General features: G+C 48.2%; 1 protein-coding gene across 3 annotated transcripts in view; it reads right to left on the reverse strand.

Annotated features, from left to right (window-relative positions):
- NTRK3 (neurotrophic receptor tyrosine kinase 3) overlaps positions 1 to 18158 on the reverse strand; it is a 204647-nt gene that overhangs the window by 157984 nt on the left and 28505 nt on the right. For all 3 annotated transcript variants that reach the window (XM_068203717.1, XM_068203718.1, XM_068203720.1), the window contains exons 2-3: positions 13801 to 13875; positions 12317 to 12388 (exon numbers count right to left, since the gene is read on the reverse strand). In XM_068203717.1, coding sequence (XP_068059818.1) covers positions 12317 to 12388; positions 13801 to 13875 — 147 coding nt within the window. The remainder of the gene's footprint in view (positions 1 to 12316; positions 12389 to 13800; positions 13876 to 18158) is intronic.

Below are 18158 nucleotides of genomic sequence, written 5' to 3' on the forward strand. Positions count from 1 at the left end.
AAAAAAAAAATCAACTTGCAACAGGCAACAGCCTTCGCCCATAGCTGCTCTCCTGCAGCCAAGAGGTCCTCAGGGCTTCACTGCCCCCACCTCATCTCCTCTGCCCCAAACTGCAGCAATTCTAGATCCATTAGACCGAAATATTACTGTACACTGGGCTTTCCTCCTGCTTTGGCATGCAGAAGTAATACTGGAGATGAGTGCTGGCTGAGGACAAGGGTTGCCAGCTGCCAGCTCCAGCAAGGGGCTGGGTTTATCCAACCCTGTTTGTTTCAAACTGCATTGTTTTTCAAGCTGGGAACAGAGAACAACCGGGGAATGCCTCCTGCTCACGGGTTTCCAGTGAACCCAGAGCCAACTCGATGGCCCTGCGTGAGGGAAGAGCTCAGAGCTGTGGCAAGGCACAGCTTGAGGGGATGGCATGAGAAGGACAGCAATGTCCACAGGGCATTTCCCAGCATCTCTGAGTACACTGTAATTGGACTTGGATCATATGAGAGGTTTTTTTTCCAACATTAATTATTCTATGAGCATCCTTGAAGCAATAGGGACAGGTGCTCATCAGAGGTACCACCCAGCTGGGAGGTCACTCCAAATGCCCAGGCAGACACTGGGAGAGCTGGACAAGGTCCACCCAAGAGCCTCAATGTCAGCTCATTGAGCACAGATGTGCTGGGACAGGTTCTGGTCCTCCCTCTTCCTCCTGAACAAGGTCTGTGATCTCAGCTGTTAGAGGGCTCTTGCATGAAATTTATATATTAAAAAAAAAAAAAAATCAAATATCTCCACCTACCTGGATGCCCAGAAATCAATGAGCCTTGAATAACCTCGAAGGGGTTAGCAATGAGAAAACTAACAGCTGGGCCTGAGCCCCAATTTTCCTGACTCAAGGAGGAGTGCCAGAGGCTGGGGTGCACTGGGATGGTACCAAGAGCTCTGCAGATCCTCTGAAGGAAGGAAGGGGTATAAATACAAAACTATATATATATCTCCAGCAATAGCAAAACAACAGGGCATACAGCAGAGTAAGCTCTCAGCAGACTCTGCTAAATGGTTTCCAATTAATTAACTGATTACATGATAGAACAGAAGGGGATTCAAGTGAGTGCTGTTGACCTTTAAGAATAATTAATATCATCAGGATAGCAAAATTCGTCCAAGAAAAATAATTAGGAAGATTCTAATATTGCCTTCAAAGCCTCATCGAAAGGGGTAAGGAAGGTTCTGGTTAATTCAGAGGCACAGTTCCCACGTATTTCCTAGGAAACCCATTTCTCCCTTACACTTGCTTCCACCCGCAGATCTCCCACACACACGTGCTTCTTCCCTACCCCAGTCAATCCTCCTCCTCCTCTCCAGATCCATTTCCCTGTCACCTCTCCTACACCCCAAACCCCTTCCACTCTCCATTTCTTCCCTAAAGACTCTTTGTTCCAATCCCTTGTTGTAACCTTCTCTCTCCAGCCTGGCCCCTGTCCCTGCCACAGATTCATCCCATCCCCTGCTCCTCTTTGGCCAGCCCAGAGTTCCACTCTCTGCCTTCCTGAACCTCAGGAAGAAGCCCTGGTCCCTCCCCATGACATCAATCCACTTTTTATCTCCAGTCAGCACTGGCACCTTCATAGGCTGACAGAAGGCAAGCACTACATGTCATCCCAAAAAAAGCCCTTCCCTGCTTTTCCTCAGTGGTCAAATCCATCACAGAGGCTGGCCTGGGAAGCAGATGTAAGAGATGCACAGCAACAGGAGGAAGATGGGAAACTCATGAATCCCATTACACCTCAGCCAGCACATGAATGCTCCCATCTCACTATATTTTTCTTGCTTCTCCTTTCTCAGTTTGCTTGGCCCCAGTGTCATGCGTGGGAGAGGGGTTGGAAAGCCATTGAGCCAAGCAGGAACTGTAGTGCTGAGCTTCTCAGGGAAGGTAGCCTGAACACACTGGGAGCGAGGTTACATGAGCAGCCAACATTTCTTGTGAGGGAAGTGCAAAAAACCCAACCCTGGAATGAAACCTACCTTTGCAACAAATAAATAAATTTCCTCTGCTGCTTACTATCATTAAAACTTCTGTGGCTTGACACTTCACTAAATTATAGATAAAAGGAAAAATGGTCTTCCTGGGCTCTGAAAAGCAGGCTGCTGCCAGAGCCCTGTGTTTACAGCAGCTAATGAAAAGAAAGCCTGCCATTAGGCAGGGAACAGAGCTACCTGCACCCCCAGCACTGGGAGCAGCAGCTGGGCACCACGAGGGACCAGAGCTGGGGACAGGCAGGGGGCCAGCACAGGGAGGTGCACATGCAGGAACTGAAGAGCCCATGCCATCAGCCAGCAGAGATGGCAGCTGCCACCTCCCATGCTGTGCGGAGCCTCCTGGCCACAGCAGGAGGTGAGGCTGACATGCTCCAGCTACGCCTCGTCAGATGACAAGAAAAACGCTCAGCTTGGGAGACAGCACTGAGCAGAACCTGCCTCGCGCCAGGCTGCTGCCTCCCCGCAGTGTCCATGGGGTGGGCATGGGGATCAGGGAGACAGCAGGTGCCTGGGACACACCTGACCATGGGCACAGGAGCACCTGTGCCCAAAAACCTGTTTGCAGCACCTGAGCACACAGGGGGGAATCGTGCTCTGAGAAGAGACCTGCCTGCAGCCACACCTGAGCCGTGGCATGATGATTCCTGACAGCCCAAGGAATGCTTGGCGGAGGGGAGCAGGGGACTGGTGGTGACTTAATCCAGCCAGTGAAGCCTGCTTGCTGCACTCCACACTTATAACCACTCCAAAAGCAGAAACACACTTTGCCTTTGACAGTTAACTCTGTCAAAATAAACAGGGATGTCTGCACACAAAAGTTACATTTTACCCATTCTTCTCAATACAGTATGTACTTAAAAAGAAGTATCTTTTGCTGGTCACTGTGAGGAATATTTTCAAGTGAAAAGACTAATCACCACAAAGCACTGAGTGCTTCAGAGTGCAGCAGGCATTCCTTCATTATTCTGAGACAGCAAATTACCCACAATTATCAACACGCACAACTGGATACAGCAAACATTTAGCCAAAGCCCACGGATTGCGGTTGCAGTGAGGTTGGATGGCAGATGTCCTAGAGAACTACTCATGTGAGAAACCCCCAGACAGCAGCTGGGTAGTGGTGCTGCAAAACAAATCCATTCACACTGCAGAGCACAGTCAGTGCCAGGAATCAGTGCAGCTCAGAAAGTTAGTATCCACAGAATCTTAGAGAGGGTTGGGTTGGAAGAGACCTTGGAGATCACATCGTTCCAAACCCCTTTCACCAGGACACCTTTCACCAGGTCAGGCTGCTCAGAGACCCATCCAGCTTGGCCTTGAACACTTCCTGGGATATTGCAGGTATTGCAGCTGTCAAAGAGGCAGCTGGGCAGGCTGGCTGCACAGCAGGAGAGATGGAAGAAAAAAGACACTGCTGGCAGTGAAACCAGCCTGGGCACCCCACAGGCAAGCTCCCACCCCATGCCTTGAGCCAGCTTGCAGCTGCAGCCAGGACAGCACAGGCTGGGGCTGAAAGGTGAAGGAGATTGTTCCAAGAGAAGGGCAGAAGAGGCAGGGGGCAAACCGCAGGCTGGGCTGGGAGGTCAAGGAAGGCTCCAGTAGCGGCAGGGAGCTGGGTCAGAGGCCGGGCGGCTGCAGGGAGTGGAACGAGCGCAGGAGGGACGGGAGGAGCCGCCGGCCCTGTCCGTGGTGCTGAAGCGCGGCCCCGCGGGGCACCGGGCACGGCCCCAGCCCGGGCACCAGCACAGCGCCCGGGAGAGCAGCCTCGGGCATGGCTTCAGGCCTGCTGGAGGACAACAGGCATGAAACACGGTCATCCTCAGGCAGCAGCACGGCTAAAGACACGGTCACCCACAGCTCCCCGGGGAGAGACACCTCTGGCTCTCACTGGCAGCCCTCTAAACACCCCACAGTCTCTCGCATCCGATGTAATTCACAACTCATCCCTTCCCAAATACAAATAAGGGGAGGGGTTGGTGGGAAACTCCACCCTTTGACCAGTATTCCAATAAAATTTTATAATTCCAATAAAACTCACGACTGCCTAACTTACGACATTTAAATTCCTGCCTTGTCACACACCATCATGAATTAATGTCCCATCATTCATGCCCTGTCGTATCTTATTGCTCCAATACCATATGATTTTAATGTTTCTATTTTTCTGCCCTGGTGCTTATTGCCAGTATATCAAAAAGGGAAAACCAGCCCTGTAATCATACTGTTAGTAAACCAGGGTCGTGGAAAGAAAAATCCCAGGACAGATAACTTCTGTGGTCACTTAACTTCCACTCATCCTGCCATGACTGTCCATTTCCCCAGCAGCTTTCAAGGAGGTTTCCATGTCCCCTGGTACCCCCTCCCAGGGAGGGTTCCTCTTCCCTCTGCAGCCCCTCTCACACTGACACGGGCAGGTAAGAAATGCTTTGCAGCACAGGGTTTGGGGAAGAAGCAAGAGGGACAGTCAGAGGCTCTTTCTGGAGCCCCTCCACACTGCAGTGATCTCAGAAGCCTAGAAACAAGATCCATTCCTTGTCAAGCCCAAATCTCCAGAAATCAGCTCAGTCTGTGCTACTGGTGGTCTCAGATGTGGTGAGGTTTAACCAAGGTACAACTACATCTCATTTTCAGGATCACATCCAAGGAAAATGTTGCACCTCTCCTTGAGGGGAAGCTCACCACAGGATATCCATCAGGCCACTGTTGCACAGCAAAGACTTGGTCAGAGGCTGATTCCCCCAAACCCACGAACTTGTCTTAAGTTCATATTTTACTCCAGTCTTGTAGGAAAAAAAAAAAAAAAAAAAAACAAACAAAAAAACCCACAAACCTCAAAATGAAAACAAAGCAAACAAACAAAAAAAACTCTCAACCAAACAAAAAAACAACATACAACAAACCTCACATCATATTGTAGGAAGAGCTTCATTTTAAACATTCCCAGCACCGTCTGCAGAGTTTTTTAAAGATTGGATGTGAAAAAACAGGACCTTTTCAAAAACCACAGATGCCCATTTCACATGTCAGTCAAAAGACAATTGATTAAATTTCAGAAAGGGGAATAACTCTCACAATGTAACTGGAAAGATCATCTCAACATTCAAAGGAAGGAAGGAGAGACAAACCCACAGAAAAATCCTGAGAGCCCAGGTTCCAAAGTGGCAGACATTACATAAGAATCCAAGTATGCAAAACTTACTGGTGATAGAGTTATTGTAACTGATCTTACATTGCAACAGCATCCCACAACTCAAGGCCAGGTTTCATTAGAAATCATACAAAGTGTTATGCCTCAAATAGATCAAATAAAAGCAGAGAAAATAAATGTTATTCCAGGTTTTAAGATGGGGAACTGAAGCAGGACAAATCTTGACACAAAGCATGAAGTGCTTGAGTTGGAAACTCTCTCTGAGGTCCCACTAGAGTACATCAGTCACAAACTCACTGCTCTCCCTTCTATCACAGTACAATAAACACTCTCCACAGCCAAGCGAGGCAGCCTGCAGCCAGGAATTAGTTACCCAGCCCTCTGAAAGCAGGTCAAATGATTTCAACCCAGCCTGAAGGGAAGCCACAGTCCTGCAGGGAACTGGTCTCTCCTCTGGCCTTGTGCACAATGGCTGGTAAAACGTAGGACCTACCTCTGCCACTGCAGCAAAAGGAGAAGCTGCAGTTAGCTGCTTATCAGTCACCTGCGGCAGAAAATGGGGAATAAACATACCATCAAACCCCTGCTGCCGATTAGCATATCAGCAAGGACCTGCACTACACTGGCATCCAGGGGACAAAGCAGATGGGGAGCAAAGCAGGAAAGTTTATGGAAGCAGAGGAGATGTTACAGCTGTTTCTTTTAGTGGCTGTGCTGTAGGCATGCCCAGAATTTTATAGGGCTGGAGACATATGGGGGGAAATGCCTCCCTAAGTTAATTGCAGCACAGTGATTTGATCTCGGAAGGGGCCGGAGCAGGAACATCCTTAGAGTACAAATGGGAATCAAAAGGTAGCCAAGCTGCTGCCTGCTTAGGGATAGTAAAGGAATATTCACCTAATAGAACTTAAAGGCTGTTTAAATATTTCTCATACTTTTTATTTTGCCGATATTCATGGAGAAATTTAACTCTTCTTTAGGAAATGCAAAATAAAACACATTAAACTATCAAGAAGGTGGTTTAGGTAAATGCATTTTGCTCCACCTTCCCAGTGAACTAAGAGCTCGCCCCCTGTCATACACTGTGCCCAGCTGGTACACACAGCCTTGTGAGGCTGCATTGATTCAGGAGCAGGGATGGGAAATCGAGGCTAGTTAAGACACAACACTTTGGTTTAGGAGCAGACTGCCACGATGGGTATGACAGCAGTGCAGTGGTGGAAAGACAAAGCAGGAAGAAACCATCAGGAAGGAGGAGGAAGGTTCATAGTACATCCAGAATCAAGTGGAGGGTTGCAGGAAGGCACAGGGCCTGAAGCTGGTTATGGAATGGAGCAAGACAGAGAGAGTTTGACCCTGATTCATATCTAAGAATGGCTCTTTCAGAGCAAGACAACAGATTATTAACAATGAGCAGGGGAAAGTGACCCTCAAGGCATGACCGAGAGGAAACAGTGTTCCACTTGGAATAATTCAGCCTCTGATTATTTGTTTATCTCTTTATTTAGTGTAAGATCTCAGTCAAGCTCCAAGACACACAGAGCAAAGAAAGTGAAGCTTGCCAGCCTTGCAGAGGGTTGCCTGCAGTCCTCTGAAAGCACACAGGCCTCAGTTTTTGGAGTGCTACGAGTCCTGTCCTGACACAGCACTGAAGAGGGCAGAGGGTAACTCACCAATTTCATACTACCTCAGCCCCCTCAATTTTCAGGGGATGCAGCCATGTGTTTTTCCTGTAACATAACTCTGGGAATCCCCATGCCAGAGCTACAAACTATATTCAATACCAAGGTACCAGTTCATCTGACACTACACAACTGCCTTGAACCAAACCAGAGCACTGAAGCCAACCCCATCCTCAGAAAACACCACAAACTACAAAGGACATTCTGGGAAGCTCCAGATTAATCACAGCTCAAATGTGCCCATGAAAAGAAGCCCATGGATCATCCAGCTCAGTCTTTCAACAGGCAAAGCAGGTCCCTGCAGCATTCCTGCCAGCACCTTCCAGTTATTCCCCAGTCCTCATTTTGGGGAGAAAGTGACCAACACGATCACACAGATAAAAACACCTGGGAAGCTGGTCATCTGACCACACCATACTCAAAAAAACAATCATACACAGCATGAACCAGCCCAGGGTCTCCATCTTTAAGACCTTTGGTTGAAGACTGGAAGGGAAATCTTGATCTTCAGCCCTGTCCTCACCCTGGCAGGCAGCACTGAGAGAGTGCTCTTTGATAGAAGCTGTGTCTGGGCTGGCCCACAAACTAATTTTGAGCATGTATAAACCTCTGGAAGACAGTTTAAGAAGAGCCTCTGATGCAGACAGAAATGGTAATTATTAATTTTCTAAATAGAAATCTGACTACTTAAGCCTTATTTAAAAGCATGCCTGTCTCTGTAATTACATAGCCTTAATTTGTTTTCTTTACTACACAATAAATAAGGTGTGCACAATTACCTCTGCAAATACAAGGCAGTGCCTCCTGACTGGCTGGTTGAGTACACAGCCGCCACACAGCCGGAAAACATTCCAAGGGAATCAGTCTCTTAAGTACCTACTCCCAGGAAAGGGTGGCTCAGGCACTGCAAATATCAACTTGTCTGGCTGTAGACACAGTCTGCTGGGACCCTGCTCTGCTGCATGCACAGTTCTACTGTCCCACAGCCAGTACAAGTCCTGTCCTCCCCTGTGCACCAGTTCCTGGTGCACTGTGAAGCTCAGTTCTGCTGTGGACTTCCCAGTGCCTAATGAGGAACATGTTAATGCTGAATTCTTCCCCACAAAGCACTGCAACAATTTCTCTTTACTCTGCCTCTGCCTGGTTTCATGATATGTGTAGGAAGTTGATAACCTCCCATCTTGTAACCCTCTATCAAGTTCAAATAAATTGGCCAGAGGTTTCCAGTGTCATTAGGAGGACAGTGAGAGCATGCAAAGCTCTTTCCTCACTAAGCTGTGCTAAACACAGCAACACAGCAAATATGTATTCAGATGGTTTCTATTTCTCAAACTTAGAAACCATACCATCCTAGAATTTTCTCGTACAGCCTCAAGCCAAAGACTGAGGTTTTCTGTCAACACAAACATTTCCTCTGCTCAGCTGCATCACCTGCTAACACAAACACTCAGAAACCTTGGCTACAAAGGCTCAGTCTTCCACAGTCTGGACCTGTTGGTCCTCACATCCAGCACATGAGATTGCCCAGGACCACCCCTGTAATAGCCAAAGGGTTGTCAAACATGCACAGAAATTGGACCAGGAACCTACCGATGCAACTTCTCCCAGTGAGATGATCTCCACTGGAAGAGATCCAGCTTAGATCAGACACACATCCACCCCTATTTAGCACCCAGCCAGTATTTGTTTTGGAAGGACTGAACTGTCTCAGCACAACCACCAGTTGAAGAGGTAGATCCATGCTGCAAAACCCACTGTTACATTTTGGATTGTCTCTGCAGCAGTGATGAGCTTCACATCACCAATGATCAGACAGGCCATGGAGCCCTAATTGTCCTCGTTCAAGGAGAAGGAAGAGGAAACCAAAGCTATTTCTAGATTCACATCTCTGGCTCACAGTCACCCACTGCTCCTCCACTGATTATATCAGCCTCAAGCCCCTTGCACTTAATACAGCTAACTTCAAACCTTAAAAGGACGGGCATGACCCTGCCAGGTTGCACTTTGGAGCACCCTGAGGTCCACCACTTGAGCAACTGAGTGCTGAAAATCCCCTTCATGAGAAGGGGGAAAAAACCAAGCCAAGCTTCACCCAAACTCTCACAAACCTGAGCTCCTGCAATTAGAGCTGGAATAAGTGATCTGCTTGTGATTACACAGCTGGGGTCTGAAGACAAGCGCGTGCACAGAGGAAGGGCCAGAAATAGATGTTACTGGGAGAAGACAGAGCTATCTGGCCCATCTGAGAGGAGGAAACCTTGATGAAAGGCACTGGGATAAAACTCAGTTCAGCAGGAAGTTTTGATTTAACCCAGGATGAGAAGGGAGGTGTGTGTGGGGTGGAAATAAGCTTATGAGACCTCAGAACTTGTACATGAGCTTCAAGTGAAAAGAACTGCTCAGACACAGCTTATAACACCCTGCAAAGGTCCAGCCTAGGGCCCCCACCACCCTGTGCCAACCTTCCCTGGCAGTGAAGCCACCCTGTCATTTATTAGACACATTTGTCATCTTATTACTCAGCTACACCAGCAACCATCCAAACAGCCACAAAAGGAGAAAGAAAACCACAGTGGCAGCAAAAATATGTAGCAGTAACTCAATAAGCCCTAAGCACCCACCCATGGTCCCAGCCCTGCACTCAGCCCCATCACAAGAGGACTAGGACAGTATCCTTCACTCCCATCCACTGCTGTACCTGGCTACAGCAGTCCAAGACTTACAGCAGAGTGGCATTTCCATTAATCCTTTTATCCCTGGCTCCTACATGCAGAGGTTGCAGAAAATGTCAGGCCTTTGAGCTGAGCTCCCAGGGAGGCAGAGCATCCAAGGAGGCACCTTGATGTGCTGGCAGAGTGCTGAGGCCGTGGAGGGGATCCCAGGTGGCACCAGGCACCTGCCAGGCTGTGCAGAGCCTCAAGGAAGCATCAAAGGCATGGTCTGAGAGCCTTTGGGAAGCAGCAGGGAGCCAGCAGCCCTGCAAGCCCAGGTCTCTATCTGTGGGAGTCCAGGACATCCCTCTGGCTGCCCCGGCTGTCTTGAGACCCTGGCAGGGGCCTCGGAGACCTTGGCATGAAGTCAAAAACACCTGTGGCTTTGATTTTAGCCCATGGAAAAAACTGCCAACTTTGTATGAGGAATTACAAGCCACAAGGGTTTGAGTAGTGTAATAGGTGAATTGACCCAGGGTGAAAAAGTAGAATTTTGGGGCTTTTTAGAATGGGGTTCAAGGGGACAAGATGGAGGGATTTGGGCATGTCCTGACCTTCTTCTCTTTCTTCTTGCCCTCCACATCTTGCTGTGATGGTGATACTTTTCTATTGGTTTAAGGTAGAGACACACATAACATAAATGTGTAACATAACAAAGTCTAACATAAATGAGAGCTATTGACACATTATTGTAAACATAGCACACGTAGTTTCTGGTATAAAATGTAAACACTGCCCTAGAGGGCAGACACAATGCCATGGCTGACTTGCTAGATGGAGCTCAGCAGGTCAGAGAAAGAATATTATAGATAAGAGAAAATAAACAACCTTGAGAAGCTGACCTTACGCATTCCAACTTCTTCTTTGGCTGCAAAACAAGGACTCTTACACTCTCGGGGTCACCTTGACACCCAGACCCCGAGATCTATCCTCGACTGTCCAGCATCCCTCATGGGGAACATCCACACTGCCAAGCCCCGGGAACAGCATCAAAACCCACTGGCAAACACCAAGCAAATAATATACTTACTTGCCTCGAGCTCCAAAAGGCAAGGAAAGAAAGATGTTAAGAACATGATCAATCTTACAGGGCCCAAGCAGTAAACAAACACATATTTCATCACCACGTACCAATCCTAACTCTTGACAGAAGATGGATGTGGGGTTTTTTCCACTCACAAAAGTAATTCCAAAAGACAAAAACAAACACTTTGGGGAAAAGCAGCAACAATTGCCTGTGTACACATTAATGGCACATTCAGCCTCAAAGCTAGCATACATGGCCTTCTAAACTCCTACGACATCCAAACTAATTTCATCAGGAATCAAATGTTATTCATTTTATCTGCTAGATACATAAACAGCAACTGCACAATTGACAAACAACTGTCAAAAAAAAAAAAAAAAAAAAAAAGAAAATCAATTTAGAATGGTTCAGAGAGAACTGCTTCCCAGGAACAAACAACTACAGAAAACACAAAACAAATGCTACAAATCAAAATAACAAAGAGCAGAAATCAGGAATATCCCAATGGTCAGCATTAACAAGGGTTTATTATGAAAATACGCAATTCTTTAAGCTCAGAAAGGCTCAGTTCATGTTCACAATGCCCTCAACTATTCATGTCCTTTGGTACTGCAGATCTTCTATTTAGCAAGTACTTTACTGTCACTTAGCAACTGTAAATGGTTTTCCAAAAAGGAAGCTTTTGGGGTTTTTCAGTTCACATCATCTCTGAGCAGACATCAAAAGACAAATGCTCTGCAGGTCGCATCCATCTCCTTGCCCCAGGAACAAGTCTGTATCGATGGCCCAATGCACCCACACACTCAAATGAATGCACTTTTTCACTGGAGAAGCCACTAGCACTGCTTTCCAAAAAGCAGGGATAAACACTCCCATTCAGCCCATCAGCTGGTGCCCAAGGCCAGGGCCTCTCACCAAACCCTTTGCACCTTTCATATCTACAGTGGAGCAGAGAGGGCTTTGATCTTGGACACAGTCACTTGGACAAAATAATTCAAGCCCACGGAGCACCTTGCACAGTGGCCTGGAATTCAGGCTTTGCTTTATCGCCTTGGGAAAAGTAAATACATATCTAGAAAAGAAACCGGTGCACTTGGCCTCAAGGGTGTGGAAATTCCCCGTGACACCACTCACTAGCTAACCATGCCCCAGCAGCTGGACACCTGTGCGATGTCCCAGAATGACGGGGCTCCAGCCTCTCCGGCACAAAACATCCCTGCCCCACGGCCCCTGCAGACACCAGTTTAAGAAGTCAGTAATTAGCAGCAGAGCTGGCAGCTCCATACCGCAGGATTTGTGTCAGTAAAGCAGCCTTTGGTTAAAAAGTAATGAGTGGGGCAGGCGCTGGCTGTGCGCAGGGGCGGGCGGGCGGCTGTCCCCAAACTCCGCAGAAAGGGAAATGCGCAGCAGCCACCGGGCTGGTAATGATGCAGTGCCCGTCAGAGCGGCCATCAAAGCCAGGGCAGTTATTAGGAACACAAATCCCTCAGCTTCCCAGCAGGAGCTCTCCCCATCCTGCACTCCAGCCCACTCCACTTCCATGTGCAGTTTGCTTTTCCATCCCCTGCCCTTTCCCACCTCTGCCTCTCTTTCCCCATCAGCATTCCCCTTCCCTCTCCTTGCTGTCGCCCACAGGGACTTTGGGGATCTACCTTGGGAACCACAGTTCCATAGGGAGAAGAGGCAAAAGGGGACAGGAGCCGTTGGCACTTACATATAGTGCAGGTGGGGGTTCTTGGCAAAGGCTCGTGGCTGGATGTTTCGTAGTCCTGAGTTCCTGATTGTCCTGCGGAGAGATGCACAAGGGCAGCAATGGAGTCAAGGCAGACAATTGCTCTAAAGCCCAGCCCAGCACACCAAGTGTGCTGGGAGCCCGTGACTCCACCCACACCATTCCCAGGAGGAACATCTGTCCCTGGGCAGCCACGAGCAAAGAGGAATTCTGGCTTTTCATCTCCATCTGGCGTGGTACCACGGCACAGGCTTAGCACAGAGTGGCTGCTGGGCGAGGCTCTGCTCTCATATCCACCAAGGCTTGCTGGGGTGGCATAGGCCATCTCCTGCTCCTCTGCTCTCCCTCCATCTCCACAAGCAGCACTGCACATCAAACCTGACCACAGCAAAGTCATCTCCCATCTTCATACCCAAGAGGAAACCCTGCTGCTTGCAGCTCTAATAAAGAAGGGTATTTTCCATAGGGAATTCTGGATCTTGAAGGTAGGATAATCCTTTTCACAGCTTACTTTGGAAAAAGTCTATCAGTACTACAACCAGGATTTGTCAATACTCTCAAACACATGGTGTGACTACTGGGGATGGCCCTGTGCAGGGCCAGGAGTTGAACTTGATGATCTTTGTAGATCCCTTCCAGCTCAGCATGTTCTGTAGTTCTGTAAATATCTGCTGTCTCTGCTGCTCTGTTACATGAGGCGAGAACAACAGCCAGCCTGCTTACAAGGGTTTTGTGTGTTAAAAGTACAGCTTGCTGGAATTTAGTTACTGAGTGATCAGCCCCATACAGCTCCTCCAGCCCACATGGGAGCTGTACTTAATGTAAAGCTCCCAGTGAAACACATTATTAGAGTCTCTGATGAGCCCTGAGCAACACTCTGCATCTCACACATGCCATATCCAGAGGATGCAGGAGGGGGAATTAAGAGACTGGGTGGCATACTTGCTTGGCCAGGTTTCCCAAGCATATGCAAAATCCCCTCAATCCCATGGACCTCAGTTTCCCCTCCATGATGCACAAAACTGACCTCTCTCCATGCTCGGAGAGCTGTGCAGGGAGATGCAATTCCCTTATTGCACAGGAGCACCACAATGGTAACTGCACTAAATGAGGATTAACAGCCCAGCAATGAAGGATTGGTGGAGACAGCTGGAATTTTACATTGTGGGGCTGGAATGAGTCAGAGCAACACACAAGCCCAGAACCAGAACAGCAGGGGAGAGGAGAGGTCAGGGCTGATGTGTGTTGACAGAGCTGTCAGGAGCTAGCAATCCTCCTCCTCACAGACCCAGCCAAGACCAAAAAGCATTTCATCTCCGTTTTGTGGACTCCCATAGCAAAACACAGTAGATCCAGCAGCTTAAACTGGCAGCATGGAGACTGCAGAGGGAAGGAAGCCATGGCTCTGCTGGAAGGAGGGGGCTGCCCCAGCCCATTCCCCTCCCTGATACACAGGACATACTCACAGCCTCTGGAGTCCTGTGTACAGCTCCATGTCAACGGCATTCAGTGTCTGCAAGTTCTTCCAGTTCTCTATGTGTCTGTGGAGAAGAAGGAAAGGCTCAGCTGTGGCACAACCAGATGGTTGCTGAGCCCATGCCAGGGACAGCACACAGAGGCAGGATGTTGTCCCCTACCACCCAGCCCCATTCTGTTTTCCCAGCCTTTTGGAAAAGTCGAATATCATGGGTTTACCCACAGTTTCAAGCACGGAACGTGCAACCAAGCCATTGAACATCCTTGCCCAAGTCATTGCCCCTCACTGCACACATCAGTGAACAAAGACACGATTGAAATGGGTCGTGCAAAAAGAGTGAAAGCAAATAAAACCTCTCAACAAAAACTTAGGGCCTAAATGAAAAAAGTCATATATTTATCCAGTCTCTAACTGGGGTGGATACACAGGGTCCGAGTCTTTGCTGGCTGGAAGTGCTGCTGGCAGGAGAGCACCAAGCTTAGTTTGGAAACATTGCCTTTATTACAAATTCCTCAGTTGCCTGGGGCAGTCTGGCAGGTATGTTACAGAGAACAAAAACAGAAATAGATCTGTCACCGCAGGATCATTTTCAGTAAATATTAGAGGCGGGGGAAGGTGACAGATCAGCAGCCCCAGAGAACAGGGTCCCCTGTTACCGGCAGCACAGGAGTGATGCTGGCAGCAGTGTGGCTGCTGTGGCCACAGGCCTCTGCTAAGAGGCTGCAATGCTGTGTGGTGTGAAAGGAGTTCAATCCTCATCTCCCAGGCAGTTTTCCACCAGTTCTGGCTTTCTCTCAGATTAAACTCAGACCCCCTCCCTCCAGAAACACAAACATTTTCAAGAGGGTCTTTTCTGAGAAGCAGGTGGAGGCAGTCCTCTCTAAAAGCCAACTGAGAGGGAAGAAAACATCTGGCAGGTCCTTTCAGACAATATGTAAAAGAAACCAAACTTGGAAGTCTCTGAACATGTGCACCCAAGCTCACATCTGCCTTGATGCAATAGTTGGCTTTGGACTTGACTCTGGAGAGGGGAAGAATCTCAAAGTGGTGAAGGGTTGGGGTGATGAGAAAACACTGAGAAGTGTCCTGTGATTCTAGGCAAGAAGGTTGCAGGACCCCACATGGTGAGCAAGCAGAGGAGGGATCTTAGACCACTTATAGAGCAGTCACAGGGGCCACAGATTCCTCCTCCAGCATTTGCTATGCCTTGTGCTTGCACAAGAACAGGTGAATTAGCACAAGGGACCTACTTGAGCCACACCTCAAATTACATCCATCTCCAAAAAAAGTAAAACGCAAAGCCTGGTCTAAGTCTCCATGTATTTCTCTGCTCTCACCATGCAGATCCAAGAAAGGAGAGACCCACAAGAGTCACCTCTGCTTTCCACATGTTCCACAATTTGTCTGCATGCCAAGAGGGGTTATGCTAAGGACACAGCACAAGCTCCCACATGCTGCTGCATGACAGGGTAAGTCACAGCTCATCCCCAATGCCCTGCTCATCAGCTCAGATCGCCTGTGTCCCAGACAATGAGAAACAGAACATTATTACAGCCACTTTGTGTTCCCTGCCATTGCCTATGGCCCCTGCGAACATTTTCAGAACAAAACACATACTGGGAGGAGTCAGTCAGGAGGCCCAAGAGTTCAATGGAACTCTGGAGTCAAGGCAGGGCTGCCAGCTCAGGCCCTGGGCCATGAGATTGCAGGACTGAGCAAGGCCAGAAACAAAGGTTGAAAACATTTCCTATCTGCAACTCCTACATAGCAAAGTGATGGTCCTCCAGGAGAAAGGACGTGGGAAGGAGGAATGGGATGATCTTGGTTTACCACCAGGGCAAGCTGCAGCATCCAAGCAATGACCTTCAGGGAGGGATGGAACAGCCCTGAGCCAGGAGTTACAGAGCAACCACAGCTGGGAAGGAGGTGGCAGCCAGATTGGCTCTTGTTTTATTGATTGTGTTTGCTAAAAAAAGTCAGGGTTATTTTTGACCTGACACTCAAAGCCATGTGGGCAGCATTCTAGAAGAGACAGAAAAAGACCTGAGCTTGTTCCCAGTGACATGCCCAGGCGTGAATTTCCTATGACTCAGCACTGGTGCCTGGGGGTCTTGGGGCTCCCCCATGGCATCCCCCGCTCCCCCCCAGTGACTTAACACTAGACTGTAAACACAGCTCCACAACCTGCATTGTGTTCCAGCCTCCCAAACAAAGCCCAAGAGCTTCCTGAGCCAGATATACTTTAGTTCACTATTTAACATACACATACCACACCCATAGAGAGACAAGAAAAACATGCACACACATATAAAGGATAATCCCCCAAACCAGCAGCTGCTTTACGTAGAGTGCAATGCAGGGAAATAACAATTAGGTGCACAGGTCAGCAAGGGTCTTTGAGTCCTTTAAAATACACAAGCACATCCCTTCTCAGGGATTTGCAGAAATGACTTTTTCCCTTTTCTCTCTGATTTTTCAACTTAGCGTGAGTCGTACCCTTGCTCCTAGAAGTGACAAATCAGTCTTAGTTTACAGGCACCTGAAAGATACACGAGGAAAAATATTTTGTTTGGTTTCCTATTGCTTTAGAAAGAATAGTGTAACTTTGCACTGGCTGGGTTCACCTGAACCCACTTAAACAAAACAGAAATGCATCTTCTTCTGAAAGCTCGAGGAGTCAAGCTGTGATTGCAAAATTGGCAGTGGTTGCACAGGAAAGCAAACCAACCAAGCAGAGAAACTCCACCCCTGAAACTTCACTCCCTCTCATGTCCTTCAGTATCTCATCTAGCTCCCCCTCTTTTCCTTCCAAGATTTCCTGCCCTGGAAATCTTGTATCCTCCCATTTGCTGCTGAAGACTGAGACCTTCCCTCCTCCTCTGCCTTGGTTCATTAACCTGGCAAGAACATGGGTGCCTGGTTCACACCAAATACAGCTGTGACAGCTCCCAGCCCTGCCCTGGTGTCCTCAGGCAGGCGTTGAGGTATGAATTACAGTCAGTGGGCTACAGTTTACTCCTCCCTGCACATCTCTAAGTACATATTCCTGAGGCATTCCTCAGTTATTACTAAGGCAAACTGCTCTTCTGCAAGACCCAATAGCTTCAAGAGCATTACCATACTTCACAAATCCTGGGGAGCTCACCACATGCAGACCCACCTAGACTCATATCCAGCTTCTAATCAAGACCATATGAGGTGCATCACTAACACAGATGATGTTTGCTCACTTATTTTCTGGGTGGAGAATGGAGGGTAGGGCATGTTTATTTAAATACTCACTTCCCTCTCATACTTCTTCTATGTTAGATGGGTCCTGCTGGTCCAAGTCCCCTTGCTTGCACTGTAGAGCTGAATTATACCATGCCTCCTACAGTCCAAGCAAATTCCACCTGGGGAGTAACAAGGGCTTTGCCCTCCCAACTCAGACTGAAACGCTGTTTCAGTCTCTGTCATTCCTTACCCAAATATACTCGCTTGCATTTTACATCCATTTACTCCTGTGTCAAAACTGTCTTTGCTTAAGCAGCTCTTTTTCTTTCCTGGCGCTTCTTCCTCCCCCCTTTACAAGCAGCAGCCAGGCCCACCCAGCTATCATTTACAAGCTACATGATGCTAGGTCTTCTAAGGCAGCACATCTGTACCTGTGAAGTGCGAGGCAAATTGTCTCAAGTGCCCTGGAGAGACACTAACTCACATCCCAGAAGTGATGCAGATGTATTGCTCAGGCAGAGTCCTGGCAGCGAGGTTATTTTGTTTCTGATTTCAGACCCAGCACAACTAATGCTAACACTTGGTGATGAATGCAGGAAGAACTACAGTGAAAGACACATAGAAAATGGCTATTTGCTTTATCAGCCTGTTCAAGTCCCTTTTCCTTGAGTAAGAGTGACCAAAAACAGAGCAGTCTCCAGGAGATTCACTTGTGTAACAGCATGAGCAGCTCCCCAGTTACACTGAAAAAAACATGATTTGCATCTTGAGATCACACTGGCCTTTATGACAGCCCCAGCAGCCAGGAGGCTTGGGTTTGCCCCATTATTAAGCATTGCACCCAGGATTTCTATCCAGCAGGTCATTTCCAACAGACATGATTTCCTAGCCTTGTTACACCCACATTTATATCCACCCCACTTGGCATTGCAGTGTCTCTTGGGTTTGTTACTGCAGCTCTTCCCGTTGGCCACCATCACCTGACTTTGTGTCCCCACAGCTGCAGCAGCAAAGCCCATGAGCATACTTCTGCCTCTGTGCCAGCATCCTCAATAAAAGCAGGAGCCAAAATCACCTCCAAAGAGCCTCAGCACTTTTCATCTTTCAACACCTCCCCACCATGACTTGACCTAG

The sequence above is a fragment of the Anomalospiza imberbis genome, chromosome 13, assembly GCF_031753505.1.
Source record: "Anomalospiza imberbis isolate Cuckoo-Finch-1a 21T00152 chromosome 13, ASM3175350v1, whole genome shotgun sequence".
Taxonomy (NCBI): domain Eukaryota; kingdom Metazoa; phylum Chordata; class Aves; order Passeriformes; family Viduidae; genus Anomalospiza; species Anomalospiza imberbis.